The following is a 24,000-nucleotide window of genomic DNA, read 5'->3' on the forward strand; positions in this document are numbered from 1 at the left end:
TTTGAAAGACACTCTTTCTCTATGAAACGCTCTTGCAGAGAAAGGGCATCGAGCATCTCCGTCCAAGCTCCAGCTGTGTCAACAAGAGGTAGAATATTTGGGGTTCATCTTGAAGGAAGGGCACAGATTGATTGATCCCGAAGGAGTAAAGACAATTCTTGATATGCCCCGTCCTAGAACAAAAAAGCAACTCAGGGGATTTTTAGGAGCTGTAGGGTTTTGCCAACCATGGATTCCCGGGTTGGGAGAATTTACCAAACCTTTGGTGCAGGCAACAAAGAAGGAGGAGACAGAGCCTTTGACCTGGCATCCAGGAAAAGAGAAAGCTTTCACATCTGTAAAAAGGGCATTGGTCTGAGCCCCGGCTCTAGGACTACCAGATTATAGTAAGCCATTTGAATGATTTGTTCCTGAACGACAGGGAGTAGCAAGTGGAGTACTCCCTCAAAAACTAGGTCCTCACCGTAGGCCAGCGGCCTAGTACTCCACCCAGCTAGATGCAGTAACCAAAGGCACTCCAGGATGCATCAGAGCGATAACAGCTACAGCAGCCCTTATTGAAAAAATGCGACCTGTAGTTTTGGGTCACCTAATGACTGTGTATGTTCCACATGAGGTAGAACTGTTAATGAAACAATACGCTACTCAAGCACTGTCCCCACAGAGAGCTCACGGCTATGAACTAATAATACTACATGCAGATCATGTGACCTTAAAGAGCTGCTGCAACATCTTAAATCCAGCGACATTATTGCCCCTACCTGAAGATGGAGAGCCTCATCATTCCTGTGAACAGGTGGTTGTCAACTCGAGCAAGCCCCGGGAGGATCTCCAAGATGAACCTTTGGGAAACACAGACTTAGTTCTGTTTACAGATGGATCAGCCTATGATTTGGATGGAAAACACCATTCAGGTTATGCTGTTACCAGCCTCTGCGGTACTTTAGGCTAATTCCTTATCTCCATCTGTAAGCGCTCAAGGGGCAGAACTAATAGCATTAACCCAAGCAGTGAAGAGGGGTAAGGACCTGCAAGTAAATGTATATACTGACTCTAAATATGCATTTGGAGTATGTCAAGCAACGGGAATGCTGTGGGAAGAAGGCTGAAGGAAATGACTTGGCAGACAAGACAGCTAAAGCCATTGCTAGACAGTCTCTCCTTGTAGCTGCTGCAGATCCAGTACGAGAATGGCCAGGTGTATTGAATACAGCAGAAATGTATGAAGATACACCACACAAGAAGAAAGAGAATTGGAAAAAATGTGAAGCGGTTCAAGATGAAAAAGGAATTTGGACTATCGGGGGTAAGCCCATCCTTCCTTTAAGGTATTTACTTTCTATGGTTAGGTGGTATCATGAGTATGGACATGGAGGAGCATCGACTGTCGCCTCATGTATTCTACAAACCTGGGCAGCTCCCGAGTGCATGTGGTTGTGAAATGCATAACAACAACCTGCCCAACTTGCCAAAAATTTAACGATCAACGGGTGTGACAACGATATTCATCCAAAGATTAACAGAGGAGGCCGCCCATGGGCTTATTTTCCCTTCCAACGCTTACAGATTGACTATGCTGACATGCCAGCAGCAGAAGGATTTAAACATCTCCTTGTGATAGCTGATCAACTAAGTGGATGGGTGGAAGCCTTTCCTATCCGCAAAGCAGATACGGCTGCAGTGAGTAAAGCCTTGTTAAAAGAAATTGTCCCTAGGTATGGAGTCCCAGAAACTATAGATTCAGGTAGGGGTTCTCACTTTTCAGCAGGAGTTTTTACGGAAATTATATCAAATGCTAGGAATTCATAGAGAATTACACACACCTTATCATGCCCAGTCTTGAGGGCAAGTTGAGAGAATGAACAGAACTATTAAAAACAAGTTAGCACGGGCATGTACACAGAGAGGTCTCACATGGCCTAATGCCTTAACTTAGTGCTGTGGGAAATTAGAACAACCCCTATACAACCGGTAGGATTATCCCCAGCAGAAGTCTTGTTTGGGCATCAATTGGCTACAGGAACTTATATCCCAGCTAAGACCAGCCTGTTGGGCGGAGATGAATGGCTAACCCACTATGTTCTAGGTATACAAAAAAGGTTTGAAAATCTTTAAAAATTTATTTATTTATTTATTTGTATGTGAGAGTAACACTATCAAAGCTCAAGACATTTGTTTTGACACTGAACAAAATGTCATTTTGAAATACATCCCAATGAAACCCCTGAAACCGTACTTGTATATATTGGAAAAGGATGTGTCTGTATGAGAACCCTCTGTGATCTTCTATTTGTAGATAACATTACTGTAGACACAAGTAATCACTCAAATATTTGTGTTTGTAATTTTACTAAAATTAGGGGATGTGACTTAATTATTCAGCTCCTGTTGTGTCTTGTCAATTATTACAATCTAAATATATCTTAAGTCAAGATTTATTGCCTACCCCCATCAGAATGAATCTTACATTGGTAAAGAAATTACTACAACATGATAAGCTGTATCAGCTGTTAAAACACATCTGAAAAAATGGACAAAAAACTCTAATCACCGTTCATCATGATACAGAAGAGATACACGACATCTTGGAAAGAGCGAAGAAGGATGGAGAATATCATTGGTGGGAGACTCTTCTGGGATGGTCACCAACCACAATGGGGATCTATAATCACGTGTTGCACCCAGTAGTAGTTGTGTTAAGTTTAACTGTGCTCTGCCTATTACTTACAATCATATTGCACATAAGATTATGGAGAGTGATAGTACGGCTCGAAAGGCTTCGAGAACTCTGCTTAACGTATTAGCAGGGATGCTTAATAAAAACAAAGGGAGGACTGTTAGAGAATATCGGACTGAAGCTGTCTAGAGTTGATCGCTCAGCATAACTTGCTTAGCGTTAGTAGCTAAATTTGCTGAAGCCTTAGGCTGCAAGCTGTGACCTTTCGTCTAGATACGTTGAACTTTTACCAGGGTAAGTAAAAGGGGTCCCCGGAGCCAGTTCAAGCTGGAGAGATGAAGAAGTTGCACGGACAGCAGCAGTAGCAATCTTGAAGCTAAGAAAAGCAGCAGCCTGCCTAGAGACAATGAAGGAACCCAATGGAGAAGGGGAAGACCCCAGATCTAAATATGACTATTGGTCCAACCTCTTGCATGAGGGGTGGGGAACTTAGATTGTAAGGGTATAATTGCGCAGGGATGTCCTTGTGCGGAGTCCCTCTACGGAGGCACCCAGCTTGAGCTGTAATTACCACATGTGTGTCATTAAATTTTATTTCTCTCCAATCTGACTTTGAACTTCTGCCTCAGCGGGAACGTAGGGTCAGACCCTGTTATGGTGGCCGGCGAGCCTAATTTTGCATAACAAGCGGATGGTCCAGGAGCCACTGCTCTAGTTCTTCCTGATGGTGATACCATGCCTTTCTATCGTTCCCTCAAGAGGTTAGAACGCTGGCATCTGTAAGTTGCTGTTGGAATGTTGCCTCTTGTTGACCACGACAGATGCCGTCAATCTACAAGACCATCCAGCTTCCCATGTAAATGCATGGATTTGGCTCGCACAAAGATCCGCTAACCTCTCTGCTTTCTGTATTGCAGGAGGACGATCAGTGGATGATGTCTTAACTACGTGTCACATAGGTGTACCAGCTCCACTCGCGGTATTACAGACTTATATATTAAAAAAAAAAAAAAAAGAGAGATTTCTGTTACTCCCATGAATTTATACAATTTGGGTATTGTTTCCCAAAAGATGACACCTTGGACTTACTCTTTTCCTATAGCTAACATATCTAAAGCAGATATTTGCTTGCGCTTTGTAAATGCTGCCCCTGTTCTGCAGCACGTAACGAATACACAGTTAATTTGTAATGACACTATAAATGTTGCCTATGCATCTGCTCACCTTATACCACCATTAGGGTGGTTCCTTCTGTGTGGCACTACAGCATATACATGTGTGCCGGCCAACGCCACAGGTGGCCCATGCACTGTAGGTCATGTTACTTTAAGCATCCTTCCCTTTATAACAGAGCGGCGAAGGACACCGCGGCATATCCTAGATGCCACCTGTAACCTCCATGTAAGCTTATTTTCCCATGCAGAAGCCTTAGGCCTATTGCTAAGCCTCATAGGGATCCCAGGGGTGGTGGTGCATAATTGTAAACAGTTAGAGCATGTTGCCTGTGCTTTAGCTCAAGGCTTAAATTGGACATCTAGAGCCATTGCCTCTCTTTGTAAATTCCCTTGCCCTTATACCCCATGACTGGAATGGCCTGTAACTAGCTTTCCATCACAGGGGTGGAGTGTACGGGAAAGTGCAGAAGAATGTTGAGGAGACAGGAGATGGGAGCTGGCCAGACCATTCCATGGGAAAAGGAGCATCAACAGGGCATGTTGACCCATAGCCACGTAGCCGGGCTTGCGCAGCGTGGCGCTGCACCTAGGCTTTGACTCGAGATTAGCGATGAGCTCAATGTGCTTCCTGCACATGTGTATAGTACACAAAACCCACGTATAGTGTCCCCCCTCGGCGTTCCTCGCCATGGACCAACGCTTGGCGGTGCCAGGGACTCTCCTGGTCCATTATTGCCTCGAATGGGAAATGGCTGGGGAACCGTCACTCAGACACAGAGGTAACAAATGCTCAGTATTGACCTTAGTGTGCCTTGTGTTTGTGTATCTGTCCCTGCCGGGAGTGCAGGTGTCGCCCCCGCCGGATCCTTACCACTACTACTGGCTGCAAGACGCGATTATAAGTCCCTGTAGCGGTTGGTGACCATCCCAAGAGAGTTTCCCACCAATGATTTTTTTTTTTTTTGTGTCCTTTATTACTCCTTCAAGTACACGATGCATTTCTTTTGTATCATGGTGGACAGTAATTAGAGGGTTTTGTCCATTATTTTGTATATGTTTTAACAATTGATACAAATCATCATGTTGTAGTAGTTTCTTTACCAAAGTAAGATTCATTCCGACAGGACTAGGCAATAAATCTCAACTTAAGGCATAATTTCATTGCAACAACTGATAAGACGTAACAAGGGCTGAATAATATAGCCCTTCTTGCTTTCCTTGACATCGCTTGCCACATTTAATTCCAAATGGGCCTTAGCCTTCCTCCTCGCATCCCTGCATCCTCTGACAACGTTCCTAGATTCCTCCCAAGTGGCCTGCCCTCCTTTCCACCTTCTGTCTACTTCCTTCTTCTGTTTCAGTTTTGCCAGGAGCTCCTGCGCATCCATGCAGGTCTCCTGCCTCCTTTGCTTGACTTCCTACTCATAGGGATGCTCCGCTCTTGAACCTGGAGGAAGTCATGCTTCAATATTAACCAACTCTCTAAGACTCCCCTTCCTTCTAGGGCCCTAACCCATGGGATTCCTCCAAGTAGGTCCCTGAAGAGGCCAAACTTTGCTCTCCTGAACTCAAGGGTTGCCATCCTACTTCTTGCCCTGCCTCTTCCTCACAGGATCCTGAATTCCACCATCTCATGGTCACTGCAGCCAAGGCTGCCCCCAACCTTCACGTCTTCAACTAGCCCTTCTTTTTTTGTTACTACAAGGTCCAGCAGCACACCTCTCCTTGTTGGCTCCTCCACCACCTGTGTCAAAAAGTGATCATCAGTGCTCTGCAGGAACCTCCTGCACTGTTTGTGCCTAGCTGTGTTGTCTCTCCAGCAGATATCAGGGTGCTTTAAGGCCCCCACGAGAACCAGGGCCTGTGATTGTGAGGCTACTTCCAGTTGTCTGGAGAAGGCCTCATCGACTTCCTCATCCTGATCAGGTGGCCTATAGTAAACACCCACAACAGGGTCACCCATGCTACCCTCTCCTTGAATCCTTACCCAGAAGCTCTCAACTTGCTCTTCATCCACCCCTAGGCACAGCTCCATACATTCCAGTTGCTCTCTCACATCAAGAGCAACTCCAGCACCTCGCTTTCCTGGCCTCTCTTTCCTAAAAAGCATGTAGCCATCCACGACAGCACTCCAGTCATGCGAGCTATCCCACCATGTCTCTGTAATGGCAATGAGATCATGGCCCTGCGACCACACACACATCTCTAGTTCTTCCTGTTTATTCTGACTCTGCACTTCAGCCCTGCCTCATCAAAAACTCTCAAGCGCGTATACATCTTTCCATCGGAGCATCCCCAGGCTAGGCCATAGGGAGGGGTGTACCAAGCAGTTTTACAATTGTACTGATTGGAGTGTGGCAAAAGTATGGCATCAGAGAGCCTGTCCGCGGGCGCTCCTTCTTCAGGAAAGTGCATTAAGGGTATTCCGCACTCTTCTAGGGTACCATCCTATTCACCCATTGTCGTCCCATTACAATGCAGGTCAGAGTTTTTAAATCCCATAGAGGGATACCCCCAGCATGGGCACATATCTCGGATGAGAATTCTGAGTTCCGCGAGGTACCATGTCTCTGGGGGATCCCCAGGGCCATGGGTACAGTTGATAACCTTTGTGCAATTAAACAAGGGCTTATCCGGGAGTGTTGGTCTTGCATCGGGGGGTGTATCTATCCCTTGCGTTTGGTTTTGTCTAAGTTGCTTTACGGACCAGGCCCACTGGTAATGTGTCCTGTCCTTAAGAAGGGTCCAGTCACAGACGTTTGGGAGTTGGATGCACCACCCCGAGTTCCAACTGAAATCATAGTCAAGTACAAATTCATCACTGGTTGTATAAACAGAGATGAGTTTCTCTGTTCCCCCCTCAACAGAAAGAGAAGATTTATGGAAAGCAGTCCCATTTTAATTCCCTCCTGAGTCGACCTAGGGAGGGCCACACATGCGCCTTGGTCAGGAAGATTCCATACTCGTATAAATCCTTGTATCAATTCCCAAGCTAAATTTGGGGATTCTTCCCCTCCTGTGTTACCAACAATGTTGAGGGTGATGAGTGTTATTGAAAATAAGGCTCGCTGGCCACCATAACAGGCTCTGACCCCAGGTTCCCGCTGAGGCAGAAAATCGAAGTCCGATTGGAGCAAAATTAAATTTAATGACACACACATGCGGTAATTACAGCTTGAGCTGGGGGCCTCCGCAGAGGGACCCCACACAAGGACAGCCCTGGGCAATTATACCCTTACAATCCAAGTTCCCCACCCCTCATGCCAGAGTTCGGACCAATGGTCATATTTAGATCTGGGGTCTTCCCCTTCTCCATTGGGTTCCTTCACTGTCTCTAGCCAGGCTGCTGCTTATCCTATTTGCAAGGTTGCAGCTTCTGCTCTCAGTTGTAACTTCTTCATCTTCCCAGCTTGAACCAGCTCTGGTGCCCTCTTTCACTTACCTAGGGAATATATAGGAGAGAGTTCACAGCTTGCAGCCTAAGGCTTTAGCAAATTCAGCTACTAACGCTAAGCAAGTTATGTCAAGTGATCAACTCTAGATAGCTTCAGTCCGATATTCTCTAAAAGTCCTCCCTCTGTTTTTATTAAGCATCCCTGCTAATATGTTAAGCAGAGTTCTTGAAGCCTTTCGAGGCATACTATCACTCTCCATAATCTTATGTGCAATATGATTGTAAGTAATAGGCAGAGCACAGTTAAACTTAACACAACTACTACTGGGTGCAACACGTGATTATAGATCCCTGTTGCGGTTGGTGACCATCCCAGAAGAGTCTCCCACCAATGATATTCTCCATCCTCCTTCACTCTTTCCAAGATGTGGTGGACCTCTTCTGTATCATGATGAACGGTGATTAGAATTTTTTCTCCATTGTTTCAGATGTGTTTTAACAGTTGACACAGGTCATCACGTTGTAGTAGTTCCTTCACTAATGTAAGATTCATTGCGATGGGGGTAGGCAATAAATCTTGATTTAAGGTATATTTAGATTGTAATAATTGATAAGACACAACAGGAGCTGAATAATTAAAGTCACAGCCCATAATTTTAGTAAAATTACAAACACAAATATTTGAGTGATTACTTGTGTCTACAGTAATGTTATCTACGAATATGAGATCACAGAGGGTTCTCATACAGACACATCCTTTTCCAATATATACAAGTACGGTTTCCGGGGTTTCATCAGGATGTATTTCAAAATGACAAATATTTTGTTCAGTATCAAGACAAATGTCCCCCTGCCTTCTGCCGGGAGCCCAAGTCGGGTTCTCAGCACACTGAAGGCATGCTGCAAACACAGCCGTGATGCCCAGGTGGAGCTCCCTTTGCACCTTAGCAGAGGTGGGTCAGGGCCTCCAGCTCCGTCACAGCCTCACCCCTCCGCTCTTCACCCCTCTAAACAACATCCCTTTCCAACTAGATGGTTCCTCCCTTCTCCCGTTAGGATTTTACCTCTCTTCTTAAACAGACGAACACTGAAGAGAATTAAACCAAGCATCAACACTAACAGAGCCACCAGCATCACTGCCAGAGCCACCTTCCAGGGATGGGCATCATGGAAAAAGGGAGCTAAGAAAGCAAAAGGAAAGGCTCATTTTACACTTCAAGGCCTGAGGAAAACCCCATGTTTCCCAAATGACTAAAAACAAAAGAAGAAAAGAAGAAAGAAAACCCAAATCCAGAAAAGTGCAGCTGGGTGCAGCTGTGCTCCAGGGCAGAGGAGGGCTCCAGCTGTTCCCATGGGGTCCCTCTCCATTGAGCTCCTCTCTCTCTCTCTCTCACCACTCAGCACCACCGCTGGCATTCATCTCCCCTCCACACAGCTCCGAAGGGGACGTTCTCCCCCCGCTCCCTGAGTGCCACTGCAGGGAACTCACCTGAAATGTGCAGAGACGACTCCTTCTCTTGGCCAAGGCGGCTGTTCCTCACCACACACGACAAGTTCCCGTCTGCCTCCCCTGTCACACTCAGGCTGTGTTCTATTTCAAACAGGCCCCGCTCGTTGTGGGAATGTCTCTGAGAGACCGAGAGGAGATGCTGCCCCTGAGGATCCTTCCACAGCACCTCAGGCTCTGGGAACCAGCCAGACGATCGACACACCACCTGGATCCCTCCGCCCTGGTAACCCTCCAGCGAGACGAGTGGGGAAGAGCCTATGGCTGGGATGAAAAGGTGGTATCCTGGCTTGAGGACCGAGAGCATCTGGTTCAAAGGGGAAGTACTTTACTATGCTCTGTGTAGATAGCATCCACATCCCTGTCCAGCCAAGTCCGGAAGGGGCTGCAGGACCAGGCGTTCACACACCCGTGGCGCTAGGCACACAAGAACCACCCGCCGTTGCATCAGCACCTTCAGGTCCCTGCACAAAGTGCCAACAGCCCTAAATCTCCTGTCATCCTCCACAGCAGAGGAAGACCGGGCTCATGAGCTGTCAGCATCCCAAGGCCCTGTCCGAGCACCCACACTTGTTTAGTTAACCCCAGACATTTCCTGGCCATGAGTCAGGTCTCCTATTGCACAAAAAGCAAACCCAAAACAAAGATCCCAGCTAGCTGGACCTAGAAAGAGCTCTCCTCCCAACTCCAGCCATTCTAACCACACAACCCACACCCAGGCCACCAATGACCCTGCTCATGCAAGATGTGTGCTCCCTCCTGGGCATGGGTTCAGATGCTGAAGGGAAGAGCCCTCTTGGCCTCCTCCTGTTTCAAAGACTCTTCTCTTCCAGCCATAGAGCACCAACTCCCTCGATGCATGGGCAATTCCCCCATTCCCTGGGGAGCATTTTCCTACCCCTTTGAGTAAGCTGTACTTAGTGGCCTTGTCCAAAACTACCATCATGGAAAGGCAGCTAAGGTGGAAATGGCAGCTGAGCCACCAACACACCTGCCACTTGCAGTTCCACTGTAGCTTCTGCATAACCAGCAGCACCTTCAACAGTGCAGACGTACGTTCCATCATCGGAGGGTCTGACACTGGCAATTTGCAAGTCCAGGCTTCCCCTTTTGAGGCCATCATGAGACAACTCTGTCCTCCCTTGATATTCTCTCATCTGTTCTGCAAACTGGTCCTCTCCATCCCGGTAATGATGCACTGTTTTGGAGTTGTGGTGCCGGATCCACCTGACAGCCATGCTCTGCGCATTCAAGCTGGGGGAGAGCTGACAGGGCAGCACAATGTCCTGCCCCACAGTGGCAGTGAGAGGCTGGCCTGGTCCCACCACCTTCAGCTGGGCTGTGAAATGGAGAAGGACACAGAGGAAAAGCAGACAGACACTGAGCTTTTGCAGATGTGACTTGAATGATCTGCATGAAAGGGGGATGAGTTTTGTGCGAGTGGTTGGGTGAGGGCATTGTAGCATCAGAAGGGAAAAGCAAAGACACTAGAGAAACGCGGGGAGGGAGTGGGAAGACATGAAGGAGAAGGAGGTTTCCTGGAAAGATCCTCCTGATCTCTCTGGAGTTGGAATCAGCCTGTAAAGGGCTCTCCTCCTCCTGCTGATCATGTTCACAGAGCAGGAACTCTCCATAAACATACAGTTCAAGAAGGTCTTAAAGAACAGGACTGAAAATCTAGCCCAGCCAATGCACAGCCTCCACAGAAGAACAAGAGGGAAAATGGAACCGCAACCGGGGCTGTGCTCCAGGCTCACATCTCCTCCCTGACACCTCCTCCCCTCTCCCAACTGACACAGGTGCCTGGGCACAGGGACACACATCTGGCAGACACAGCTGGGCAATGCCCATTTCAGCCCTGCAGCATCTGCCATGGGTCACGGCATTCCTACCTGATCCCAGATGGAGAACATGGAGAGTCACAAGATAACACAGGACACCCCACAGATGGTTGGCGAGGCTGGAATAGCCAGAGCCCAAGAGAAACTGCATCTCCCCTGAGGCTCTACCTGGAGAAGACGGAGGAGAAAAGGAAAAATGAGGGGAATGGAGGGGCAGCTGGGGCCAAGGGACAGCACTTCTCCAGCACACAGACTCCAGAAATCCCACTGAATCCCAACCACGAACACGCAGCCAACACAAACTCCTCACTTCACAAAGTGGGAGCAGGCAGCCAAGCGGGCGAGTTAGGCTGAGCAGGGAGCAAGATGAGGCTTGGATGGAGGGAAGGGGGCAAGGTCATGGCTTGCATTTCTGCCTGCGGAGGAAAGTAGCAGAGCCCAGAGCTGCAGTCGTGGACCGGGAGCCTCCCTGCGACAGTCTCACACAGATGGTGTTGCAGGGGACAGCAGCCCGGGAGCTGCCTGGGGAGAGGAAGGTGTCCGGGCTGCCCAGGGCCTCGCAGAGCCCACCATGCCCTCCGGGCCACCACCCAGCTCACCCCTCCCCACAGCCCAGGCTCTCGCTGGCCCTGCCTCCTCCACATGCTCCGCTTGCTCCCTTACTCTCACACTTCCTTCCACATTCAAAGCCTCCCTTCCTTGTCCAGACCCCAGCACAATGCCCACCCCACACACCCCACCCAGCAAAAATGGCAGCATGGGCAGGGCCATTGCAACTCCTGACCAAGGAGGAAACAGTTGTTCAAGGTCAACACGGAACTGCACCCAGCTACCTGGCAAGATCCCCGGCTGCAGGCGAGCTCTGCAGCCCCACACACTGCCCCATGCTCCCTCACCAGCCTCCCCCGGGGGCAGGGGGATGCCACAGAACTGAGCCAGTGCCCAGCCCCACCACCCAGGCCACGGGCAAGAGCAAAGGATGGGGGCACTCAAAGCCAGGAGTGGGGTCCAGCAGGGCAGGAGCAGCCTTTCCAAAACTGCACCACCCAAACCACTGCTCTTTGCTTCTAAAGAGAGAAAGGAGCTTTTCTACGCAGCCGTCTGGACTGGGAAACTCCAGCACTGCTGCTAGGAACAAGAGGAGACTGGATCGTGCTGGTGCTGCTCAGTGGTAGGCAGGCCACGGGCCTGCCTCCACTCACTCACCCACCGTGGGTTTGTAGCCCTTCTCTGCTCTCCCTGCAAAGACGAGGCAGGCATCAGCAAAAGCCGCTCCCCGGCAGCAATCGGCCCGGGGCTAAGCCGCACTTCCCAGCACGGCTCACGTGTCCTCCAGAACAGCCCTGCTCCCACCCCAGGGCTCCCCACGCCTCCCTTGCCCAGTACCCGGCACCCCACAGACCCCGCGTCTCACCTTCCTCCCCGCTCCGCACCCGCCGCCAGCACAGCGCCCACCGACGGCTGGACAGCCCCTTGCTTGAGCTCTTCTTCCGGACCACGAAGCCGGCAGCCACCACGATGGCAGTGAGGACAGCAGCCAGCACCGCAGGGATGAGGAGGAGCAGGGTGTTCTTCGGCTCTGGAACCGCCACCAGCCCCCGCGCCGCCGCTGAAAGGCTGCGGGGCGCCGAGAGCAGCGCGAAGGCGGAAAGACGCAGCCAATGGCGGCGCGGTGCGCCTCTGTCGTCACCGCTCGCCAGGCGAATCCCGGCCGCCAGGGTTGCGCCCGAGCGGGAACGAGCCCGAAAGCGAAAGCGAAAGCGGCACGGCGCGGCACGGCACTGCCCGGGGCCTCCCCCGCCGCGGCCGCGCAGGATGCGGCCGCGCTGAGCCGCCGGCAGCGGCAATTCCAAGCGGGCGGCGATGGCCGGGCAGGGAAGAGCGGCAGCGGCAGCAGCAGCAGCAGCAACAGCAGCAACAGCAGCAGCAGCAACAGCAGCAACAGCAGCAGCAGCAGCAGCAGCAGCTTGGGGCCTGTTGCACCAGCGCGGCTGCGGTGGCAGAGCGTGGGACAGCGGCACCCCAGTCAACGCAGCGTCCGTTCTGCCGGCAGCTCCCGCAGCAGGGCCGTCACCAGCACAGTGCACACCTGGCCCAAGGCAGGGCGAGCAGCTCAAGCCTCCCAGGCCTCGTTTATCCCGTTTCCCCCACGTTTCCACCACATTTGCTCCTGCGCAGTGCATGTTGATCCCTCCCTTTCCCCACCTTTGGTCCTTCCCCTAAACATCCCCTCCTCAGTTCTGCACTTTCCCACAATCCCCTTAAAAGATCCGAAGAGTAAGTTTGGCACAATCCCCCAACTTTCCTTGGCTCTGTATTCCGTAGCGAGGAAAGCCTCCCCCACCAGGGTAGTGTGGCTGAGTGGTCTAAGGCGCTGGATTAGGATGAAGGCTCTAGTCTCTTTGGAGGTGTGGGTTTGAATCCCACTGCTGCCAGGTCCCTTTTAGGCCCTTGAGAGGCAGTTGGAGGGGATGGAGTCACTTCTTCTCTCTGTGCAGTGCTGGTCGATGCCACATCTGGAGTACAGGCTGTGTCCAGCTGTGGGCTGCCCAGCACACAAACCACAGACAGACTAGACTGGAGCGGTGAATGCAAGGATGGAGTGGAGAAAGAGCCAGACTCTTCCTCTTCCCGGTGGCATGCAGTGCAAGGCTACCCCTCTCCCAAGGGGCAGAAGCTGAAATCCAGGGAATTCCTCAGGAGGAGGAGAAACAAATTTTGCCCAGCACAGAGGAGACCATCCAAGCTGTGCCCATCGCTGTCCTTGACAGGACCTCAGGGCTGACCTGGGACGGGGCAGATGGTCAGGAGAGTTGCCTTCTGTCCCCCTTTATTGATGGCAAGGTTGAAATAGGGGCGCAGCGGCTCCGAGAAGCTGCTGGTGAAAGTGAAGAGGTGGGACCTGTCAGTGAGGCTGTAAAACGAGACCTCACCTGCCTCAGAGTTGAGGAAAATTCCCACCACTTGGGTGCTGTGGTCACAAGCAGAGTGGTTGAGGGGGAAGGTCCGTGGGAAGACCAGGAGGCAGAGTCCCAGCATGGACACACGCTCCTGCATTCCTGCCCAGCTTTGGGAGGTCCACGTGTGTCTCCAGGAGATCCCTGCAGACAGTCCAGGGCTCCCTCTCGCAGGCACAGGGAGTCCCAGTGTCACAGCCAGGAGGTTTTGGCCCTGAGAGACAATCAAGTGGTGTCCCAGCAGAATTTGAACTTGCAAGAAGAAATGCACTGCATCCTCAAGACTTGACCTGCAGTTTGGGCTTGTTCCAACTACACACAGAATCAGTTATGTATGACACTTCAAGAAGCAAAGGAGAAAAAATGGAACACAACCTCAGTCATTGTAAACTGTGACTAAGCTTTTTTGCCAGCACTTCTCCATCCCCTTTTCACCCTTCCCAAATCTTGCATGGTCCATGTCTCACCACAGGCAAATCAGCAAGGCACTTTCTAAACTTCCTTCCGGGAAAAAAGCCTCTACAATCAAATGCAGCGAAATAATGAAAGAGCAGAGAGTGCTTCTGAAGGGAAGTCTTCTTTGAAGGTCAGCTTGTGCTGGAAATCTGGACCTCACTAGGATGACTTTTATTCCTGTAAAAGCTTATTTTGTAAATGCTGGTTTCCACGTATTTACTTTCCCACTCCTGCTGGGTTCACTGGTATTATTGGAAACAGAGGAACACAGAGTATCCAGGCTCGGTTGGATGGTAGATGCAGGGTATCTACCACAAAGAAACAGCTGATACTTTTCCAAGCATCCCAAAGTAACACGAAATCGAGATGTAAACTGCTTCCTACCCACCAACGCCAGGAGGAAAAAAAATCTATTTGACTAGGACAAGTCTTCTGCCTTGAAGCCTCGATCAGGTTACTCAGTTCTGTGTCCTACCAAGATCTAAATATCTCCGAAGACGGAGATCTCCCATGCCTCTGTCCCCATATTTGACCATCCTCAGGATGAAGGGGGGAGGTTCCTCCCTTATATTTAATCAGAATTTCCCATCTTGCAAATTCTGCCCATTGCCTTTCACCCTGTTGCTGGGTACCTCCAAAAGCCTGTCTCCAGGTGCTCTACAACCCCATTAGGCAGTGGCAGAGAGCGATTCAATCCCCCTTTGCTGTCTCCTCTCCACGCTGGACAAAGCCACCACCCTCAGCCTCTACCTGTCCATCCGGACCTCCGGCTGCACCAACTTGGTGGCCACCACTGGGCTCACTCCAGCCTGTCCCTGTCTGCCCATTAACTTCTCATGGGCAGACAGCTCATGTAATGAATATTTGATCATTGATCAAGGCTTTTGCAAATAAAGCTACTAATGCTAAGCAAGATATGCCGAGTGATCAACTCTAGGCAGCTTCAGTCCAATGTTGTTTAACAGTCCTCCCTTTGTTTTTATTAAGCATTCCTGCTAATATATGAAACAGAGTTCCCAAAGTCTTTCGAGGCATACTAACATTCTCCATAATTTTATGTACAATATGATTGTAAATAATAGGCATAAGAAGGTTAAACTTTACACAACTACTGTATGGGAAAGTGTGGAAGAATGTCGAGGAGACAGGTGATGGGAGCTGGCCACACCGTTCCATGGAAAAAGGAGCATCAACAGGGCATGCTGACCCATAGCCACGTAGCTGGGCCTGCGCAGCGTGGCGCTGTACCTGGGCTTTGACTTGAGATTAGCGATGAGCTCAATGTGCTTCCTGCGCATGTGTATAGTACACAAAACCCACGTATAGTGCCCCCCCCGGTGTTCCTCACCATGGACCGACGCTCAGCGGTGCCAGGGACTCTCCTGCTCCTTCACTGCCTTGACCGGGAAATGGCTGGGGAACCGTGGCTCAGATGCAGAGGTAATAAATGCTCAGTATCGACCTTAGTGTGCCTTGTGTTTGTGTATGTGTCCCTGCTGGGAGTGCAGGTGTTGCCCCCACCGGACCCTTACAACTGGCATAGATGGCAGGAAACACATAGGACGATGCCGTGGCCGAGGAGAGTGAAGGGGGAGGGCGAGAGCCACGGAGGGACTGCTCACCCGTGGCTGCCAGGATTGTCCCAGGCTGAGCGGTGGGGGCCGGTAGCTGCATTGCTTGCTGCCCTGGCAGTCCCTGAGGACTGGCAAGAGTTGGCACAGGGGGATAATGTTCCTTCGAAGGTGATTGAATCCTCTTTACAGGCTATGCCCTTCCGTGCTGCTTTGGAAGCAGCTCGGAAGCTAGCCGGACAATTAGGGTGGGTGCTGTTGACGGGTGTTCAAACCTTAGTTAATGATCTATCGTCTTTGCAGCAATGAGTAAAAGATCTGGAGAAGGAGAATGGAGATTGGCAGGATGCAAAGGCAGTAGCACAGGAGTTGATCAAGGGCCAAACTGCAAAGAGTTGGGAATTAACCCATAGGGTAGAGCGATGAGCTTTACGAGTGGCTAACGAACGCCGTGCGCGCTATGGTAAAGCCCCAGCTACAGTTGCCCAGGTGAGAGCACTAATAACTAGACCCCCCTGGGACCCAGAGGAGTGGGATGGTAATATTTGGAGTACTTCCTCTGACTTGGAGATTGAATTTGGATTGGAAGGAGAACCGGCTACTCCCCAGGTCCGACCTCTTGTACAATTGAAGGGGGAGAGGCGAGTAGACGGGAATACAGTGGAGCAATCTAGGACGTATACCCTGAAGGAATTGCATGAATTTTTAACTGCTTTCCAGCAGCAGCCCCCATGGGGAGTCTTTGTTAGCCTGGTTAGTGAGAGCATGGGATGCAGGTGCCGGATCGCTTAGTGTCGTAAGAGAGGAGCTGAATTTAATGGGCCCCTTATCAACCGGTGCTCAAGTACAGTATTATCTCACCCAATTAACTTCTGCGCGGGATGGGGCAGGAAATGTTATTGTAGCTCCAACATTATATCAATGGTTGTGCGCTGCTGTGGTAGGTGCTTCTCCATCCACCAGTGACTTAGCCGCTGCAGTGGGAGCATGACGTGCTTTTGAGGAAGGGATCAACGTGTGGCGGCAGCTGGGGGTAGCAATTGGATTAGCAGATGGAGAAGGACCGGATGGTGTGGAAAATACGGGTCGGATGAAAACCCAGTTATTAAGGGGGGCTTCAAGTGCCTTAAAGCCATTACTGCTTAGCAAAGTAACGCCTGCAACTGGGACAGTGGGGGCTTTGGTAAACAACACAAGGGCTTTGGCACTTGTTGGTGAACCAGATACTAAGCAAGTGAGAGCAGTTCGGAATTCCAGAGCGAGAAAATTGTCAGGGAACTACTAAATTGAGTGAAAAGGTAACGAGGTGGCAGATGTGGTCTGATCTGCTGCAGGCAGGGGTATTACGTGAGGAGATAAATGGTCTTTCTACTGCTGACTTATTCAAGTGGTGGCGGTGGTTACATGCTGATCAGCAATATCAAACACAAGCTGCCGCCCCCCCTGCTCCAGCCACAGTGTGGAAACTGCCAGCCAAGAGACAACGAGGGGGAGACAGGACCCCCACAATACGAGCATTGGTTGCGGCTTACCGTCGGGGGGACCGATGTCCTTTTGCACCCCTGCAAATTCGTTGGTGCTCTGGAGGAGAAATAGCTGTGCTCGCCTTAGTAGATACTGGAGCAGAAGCTCCTGTACTACATAGCACGGTATCTCCGGGGAAGGCCACTACCCATATACGTGGGTTAGGAGGATCGGCCACCCCAGCGATACAGGCTGGAGTCACGTTAGCAATTGGCACCCCCCCCCCCATTTTCGGCCACAGTTTTATTAGCACTGATTCATGAGTACATCTTGGGGATCGACGTGCTACTGGGCAGAGATATTCAGAGCCTGCAAGGATTGGTCTCCTCTGGAAAAAGTCCTGCATTACTGCAGTTGCAATCCATTACTTTGATTAGAGGGTATCCCAAATGGGACCCAGTGGATTTACCGGTTCCCCGCACTGTGGTGCAAGTGAAGCAATATAGAATTCCTGGTGGGGAAAGGAGATTTAGGAACCTATAGATGCTTTGTTTCATACTCAAATAATACGCCCTGCCCTGTCGGCTTTCGATAGTCCTATTTGGCCTGTTCGGAAGCCTGATGGCTCATGGCGTATGACTGTGAATTACAGGGAGCTAAATAAAATTGCCCCACCATTAGCAGCTGTGGTACCTGACATGGTAACTCTGCCGGAAGGCATAGGGAAACATCTGCAGGAATGGAAAGCTGTCATTGATTTGGCGAATGCATTCTTCTCCGTCGCTATCTCCCCGCAATCGCAAGATCAGTTCGTGTTTACATGGAATAATAAGCAATATACATTTCAAGTCCTTCCTCAGGGCTATAAACTTAGCCCCCCCCATTTGCCACCAGATGATCTCAGCTGATCTCCCTCCTACCCTTCCAGAGTGTACCATCCATCATCATATCGATGATATTTTGATAATGGGACCGTCTGAAGAACGAGTAGGTGAGCAGTTATCATTGCTGGTACGGACCCTACAGGAGCGGGGGTGTGCTGTAAACCCTAAGAAGGTCCAGGGGCCGGACATCAGCATGCAATCCTTAGGGATAGCCTGAAGGTGGCAGACGAAAGCTATCCCTGAGAAAGTGCACAATACTATTCAACAGCACCCTGTTCCCACTGCTGTGAGACAACTACAAGCTTTTTGGGGCCTTTTGGGGTTCTGGCGGACCTTTATACCCCACTTAGCATATTGAATGCGGCCGCTACAGTGTTTGACCGAAAAATGTAGCCAGTGGCGATGCACTAAAGAACAGCAGCAAGCCTTTGACCTGTGCAAGGAGGCAGTGGTCCAACATTGTGAACTATTCACTCCATCTGAGGGACAACCTTTTGAGCTGGAGGTAACGGTCATGGGGGATACGGTGTCTTGGGGGCTGTGGCAGCAATGTACCCACGCAAGGCGGGAACCTGTAGGTTTCTGGTCCCGTTCCCTGCAAGGGGCCACAGCAAACTATACACCTCTGGAGAAACAGCTTTTGGCTGTGGTGTGGGCTTTGCAGGATAGTGAACGAGTTACAGGAGGTGACCCGGTGACTGTACACACCCCCCTCCCCATTCAGGCATGGGTGACGCATGATACCGTCAGGGCCCACCTGGTTACCAACATGGGCCACCGCACAGTGGAAGATACATGATAAGGAACTCTGGGGGAGCCCCTTGTGGGAAAGGCTTTGGGACATTGTGCAAGCTAAAGCTGTGTCTGTGCAACATTGATGCCCATCAGAAGCAGGAGACCCTCGAAACTCAGCATAATACAGCAGTTGACCAGATGGCAACTCCCTCAGAGTTAAAGCAAGCTTGGCAAGCACATGAACAATCAGGGCATCATGGCCCCATCACAGCTCAGGCTTGGGATCTATCACCAGGCCATCCCATGTTAGTGCTACGCTGGTATAAGACAGCCCATGCTAACTGTCCCGTTTGTATGAAGCCAACAAAAGTGCCTTTCACCAGCACATATGGTCGCATCAAGAGGGGCGAACAACCCTTTGCAACCCGGCAAGTAGATTATGTAGGCCCATTACTCCCCTCACAGGGACAAAAGTATATATTGACTGCTGCAGACACTTACCCAGGCCTTATGCATGCATATCCTACCTCCCATGCAAATCAATCCTCTCCTGTACGGGGCTTAGAGCAACTCATGTGTATTTACGGTATACCAAAAGAAATACGGAGTGACCAAGGTACCCACTTTGCAGGCCATGTAGTACAAGAATGGGCAAAGGACTTGGGGATCACCTGGCTCTTGCATGTACCGTACCACCCTCCAGCTAGTGGATTAATAGAGAGAATGAATGGCCTGCTAAAAGAACAAATCCAACACTTAGCACCACGCAAACGTCAAGGGGGTGGGTGAGCATGCTCCCACAAGCGCTGTTTATGCTTAACAACAGGTGTGTTGGAATGCTTACTCCCTATGAGCGAGTAGAAGCCAAACTGACTCTAGCAACCCCTGCTCGGATATCCGTAATGGAAGGGGGATCGTGCCCCGCATACTTGCCTCCGGGGAGGTAGAATTCTATACATCTGAGCAACATATGATTACTGAACAAAGAGTTATAAGCTTACACTTAAGCCTTGCCCGCCCTTCACAGTGTGTATGGCTGTTTACACCTTTGATACCTGTTCAAATAGCCCCACTCTCATTGACCTCTTCTCCAGATTTATCTTTCCAGGTATCCATATCCATGCCAGCGAATGTCTCACAGGGAGCACTGATACCGCAAGGAATACTGATCCACAGTGCCGGAGTGCCTCAAGTTCAGCTACACCCTCGACACAATCTTTAGCCAGTGTGTGGATACTAACTCCTCAAAAGGAGAAGCGGCCTGGTGCTGTTCTGGCATGTTAGAGAATATCGGACTGAAGCGGTCTAGAACTAATCGCTTAGCATAACTTGCTTAGCGTTAGTAGCTAAATTTGCTGAAGCCTTAGGCTGCAAGCTGTGAACTTTCTCCTGGATATTACCTAGGTAAGTGAAAGAGGGCCCCGGAGCTGGTTCAAGCTGGAGAGATGAAGAAGTTGCAACTGAGAGCAGAAGCTGCACCCTTGCAAATAAGAAAAGCAGCAGCCTGCCTAGAGACAGTGAAGGAACCCAATGGAGAAGGGGAAGACCCCAGATCTAAATATGACCATTGGTCCGAACTCTCGCATGAGGGGTGGGGAACTTCGATTGTAAGGGTATAATTGCGCAGGGCTGTCCTTGTGCGGGGTCTCTCTGCGGAGGCACCCAGCTCGAGCTGTAATTACTGCATACATGTCATTAAAAAACTATTTTTTTCTGATCTGACTTCAAACTTCTGTTAGAACCTAGGGTCAGAGCCTGTTATGGTGGCCGGTGAGCTTAATTTTCCTTAACAGCACCCACGGCCATGGGGCGGGGGGTGGCCGAACCCCACCAACGGCAGGCTAGCTGCCTCGAACGCTCTTCAGCACTGAAGAAAGGAGTTTGAACAACTGCCAACGACTGCTTGACTCTCGCAGTGGGGTCCCAAGGAGAGATCTCATAGCTGGGGTAAGAAGGAGGCAATTCCAGGCCGCAGTGGGGCCCCAGCCCTGAAAGGAGGTGTTGTCTCCCAAGGTCCTGATGAGCAGGAGACAGTCCTGAACGTGTGGGCTCATAATAATACTTTTGAGACGGTCTTTAGTATCCAAGTCTCCTTTTTTATATGGCTGGGACTCTGGGCAAATACTGTTTTCGCTGACTTCTGCGAGTTTCATAACAACAGGGCTGTTTGTCTGCTCGGAAGGACTCTGCTAGCGAGGCAAGACCAGAATGCCTCCGTATCACTTCCTCCCTCCCTGCGGGTCCATGCAGACTCCTTAGTTAGCAGACTTTTTCAGTCCTGTTAACCCTTCACTCGCTCGACACCTGACCACTGCCATTAACACTGCCCCGGCGGTGAGAGGAGGCTTTTGTTTCTCAAGGTCCAGGCGCCCAAGCAGGCCTTATCTCAAAGTCTCGACATCCTCCATTTTGGAGTGTAAAGCACAGGAAATCAGGCTACTTGTAACCAGCACCAGATGTGTATGGAGGAGGGGGGGAAGCTGGGAGCATCCCCCCACAGACCCCTATGCAGAAGTGCCATAAGAAGTGAAGAACCCACCTGGAAACTACGGAAAGGAGCAGCTGGGAGCTGGAAGACCCCAACCTCTACTATTATGACTGGTTCAGAACTATGGGGTGGACACTAGGCTGGAAGGGTATCATTACCCAGGGATTTGTCCCAACGGGGTCCCTCTGCGGAGGCCCCCAGCTCGAGCTGTAATTACCGCACGTGTGTCATTAAATTTTATTTCTCTCCCATCTGACTTCAAACTTCTGCCTCAGCGGGAACCTAGGGTCAGAGCCTGTTATGGTGGCCGGCGAGCCTCATTTTCCATAACAGTTTGGCCACCCAGATGGGACCCTAGGCGACCAGTATTGGGGCCTCTCATCTCCAAACGATCATCTGGCGCCATCAGGTGAGTTCAACCTGGCATCTTTGCAACAGGAGGCACTGGGAGAGAGAGAGTGAGAGAGAGAGGGAGAGAGAGATCACACCAGCTGCAGGGGGTAATGAAAATTTAAATTCTGGTGTTGCTTAGGAAAAAAAAAAAAGGGAGGGGGGAGAGGGTATATTATAAGGAAGTGCGCTGCCTGATCAGCAGAAGAGGCACATTTCAGGAACTCAATATGGGAAATAAGTTTGGCATAGAAAAGGGGACGCCCTTAGCTGAAATTTTGCAAAACTAGAGTCAGATTGATGGTACCAAGAACCTAAGAAAAAAAAGGTTGATCCAACTATGTCAGGAGGATTGGCTGTTCCTGACAAAGGCTGGTAACCCAGCAGAACGATGGCCGCTGCAGGGAACCTTTGATCATCAGGAGTTAACTTTCCTGCATCACTATTTGGAGGATCAGTTCCCCAGACAAATAGATTATTGGTATGTATGGGACAGTTGGGCATTTGCTAGATGAAGAGGCACCTAGAAAAGAAAGAAAGAGTTTTTCTCAGAATGCTGAAAGTAGTGCAGCTGCTAAAACACTTGTGAAAACTGCTCCACCCTATGCGTCATGCTCTGCTTCAACTTCTCTATACCCCTCCTTGCCTTCCACTGCTGCCTTTCAAGCCCCTTTGCAGGTTGTTCCTGTGCCAGGAGCGCCCCTGCCATGTCCGGACTGGGCACCTCGGGCACAAACTCCCAGGCTTAGGGAAGATCGCGAGAAAGTGTTACAAATTGTACGAGGAATGCTGTGGGCATATGATCCTACCTGGGGGGAAGTGCAAATGCTCCTTGAAGCCTTGTTCACTCACTCAATTCTGGATGCAAACCATCGTTGGGCAGAACAGGGAAATGTTGTGGCTGCTCGAACAGCCTGGCCGGCTGTGGACCCTGGGGGGGATTATAATGTAGAGGCAGATTACCGGCAGTTGCAATTAGCCAGACAAGGCTTAGAAGAAGCTGTACGTTTGGCAGGACAAAAGAGTGCGACTTGGTCTAAAATAAGGGAGTGTCATCAACAACCTGAGGAACAGCCCTCAGCTTTCCTTTCTAGACTATTTAAACAAATCCGAATGTTTGGAGGGGGGATAGACCCAGAAGCCGAGGCTAACAGGCCTCTACTAGTTTCCACATTTGTAGATCAAACGGCCTCGGACATTAAAAAGTATTTTTCTAAACATGTTCCTGACTGGCCAGGGAAGTCTATGGATGAAATAGTACATTTAGCCACATTTGTATATAACGATCGAGACGAGAAGGTGAAAGAAAAGAGACGACGAAAGAAAGAGGAAGTGAGTGTGTTAGCAGCTGTGTTAAGAGCTGGGTTGAAAGAAACTAGAGGAAGGGGGCAAGGAAGGGCCAGAGGAGATAGACGGAATCAAAGTGAACATATTGTACACTTAGGAGTTAACGATACTCTATCCGATAGAACATAGAGCGTGGGCCCAACACAACAGAAACGTATGGTAAAGTGTTGATGTTAACACGTGTTGTATGGGAACAACAAGGATTTGTTTACGAGAGTAATACCATCAAAACTCAAGATATTTGTCTTGATACTGAACAAAATATTTGTCATTTTGAAATACATCCTGATGAAACCCCTGAAACTGTACTTGTATATATTGGAAAAGGATGTGTCTGTATGAGAACCCTCTGTGATCTCATATTCGTAGATAACATTACTGTAGACACAAGTAATCACTCAAATATTTGTGTTTGTAATTTTACTAAAATTATGGGCTGTGACTTTAATTATTCAGCTCCTGTTGTGTCTTATCAATTATTACAATGTAATTATACCTCAAGTCAAGATTTATTGCCCACCCCCATCGCAATGAATCTTACATTAGTGAAGGAACTACTACTACATGACAACCTGTGTGAACTGTTAAAACGTATCTGAAACAATGGACAAAAAAACTCTGATCACCGTTCATCGTGATACAGAAGAGGTCCACCACATCTTGGAAGGAGGATGGAGAATATCATTGGCGGGAGACACTTCTGGGATGGTTACCAACCGCAACAGGGATCTATAACCACATGTTGCACCCAGTAGTAGTTGTATTAAGTTTAACCATGCTATGCCTATTGCTTACAATCATATTGCACATAAGATTATGGAGAGTGATAGTACACCTTGAAAGGCTTTGAGAATTCTGCTTAACATATTAGCAGGGATGCTTAATAAAAACAAAGGGAGGACTGATAAAGAATATCGGACTGAAGCGGTCTAGAACTAATCGCTTAGCATAACTTGCTTAGCGTTAGTAGCTAAATTTGCTGAAGCCTTAGGCTGCAAGCTGTGAACTTTCTCCTAGATATTACCTAGGTAAGTGAAAGAGGGTCCCGGAGCTGCTTCAAGCCGGGAAGATGAAGAAGTTCCAACCGAGAACAGAAGCTGCACACTTGCAAATA

General features: G+C 49.7%; 1 protein-coding gene across 1 annotated transcript; it reads right to left on the bottom strand.

Annotated features, from left to right (window-relative positions):
- Window positions 1-8,359: 8,359 nt before the first annotated feature.
- On the bottom strand, window positions 8,360-12,227 carry LOC136994734 (butyrophilin subfamily 1 member A1-like; the record flags this gene model as incomplete). The annotated part of the gene is made up of 5 exons (XM_067313836.1): window positions 12,009-12,227; window positions 10,646-10,762; window positions 9,745-10,092; window positions 8,736-9,017; window positions 8,360-8,427 (listed from the first exon to the last, which is right to left on the bottom strand). Coding segments are annotated over exons 2-5 (798 nt in total), but the record flags the coding sequence as incomplete, so codon positions are not given.
- Between the last annotated feature and the right edge of the window lie 11,773 nt (window positions 12,228-24,000).

Source organism: Apteryx mantelli, chromosome 32 (assembly GCF_036417845.1).
Source record: "Apteryx mantelli isolate bAptMan1 chromosome 32, bAptMan1.hap1, whole genome shotgun sequence".
NCBI classification, from domain to species: Eukaryota; Metazoa; Chordata; class Aves; order Apterygiformes; family Apterygidae; genus Apteryx; species Apteryx mantelli.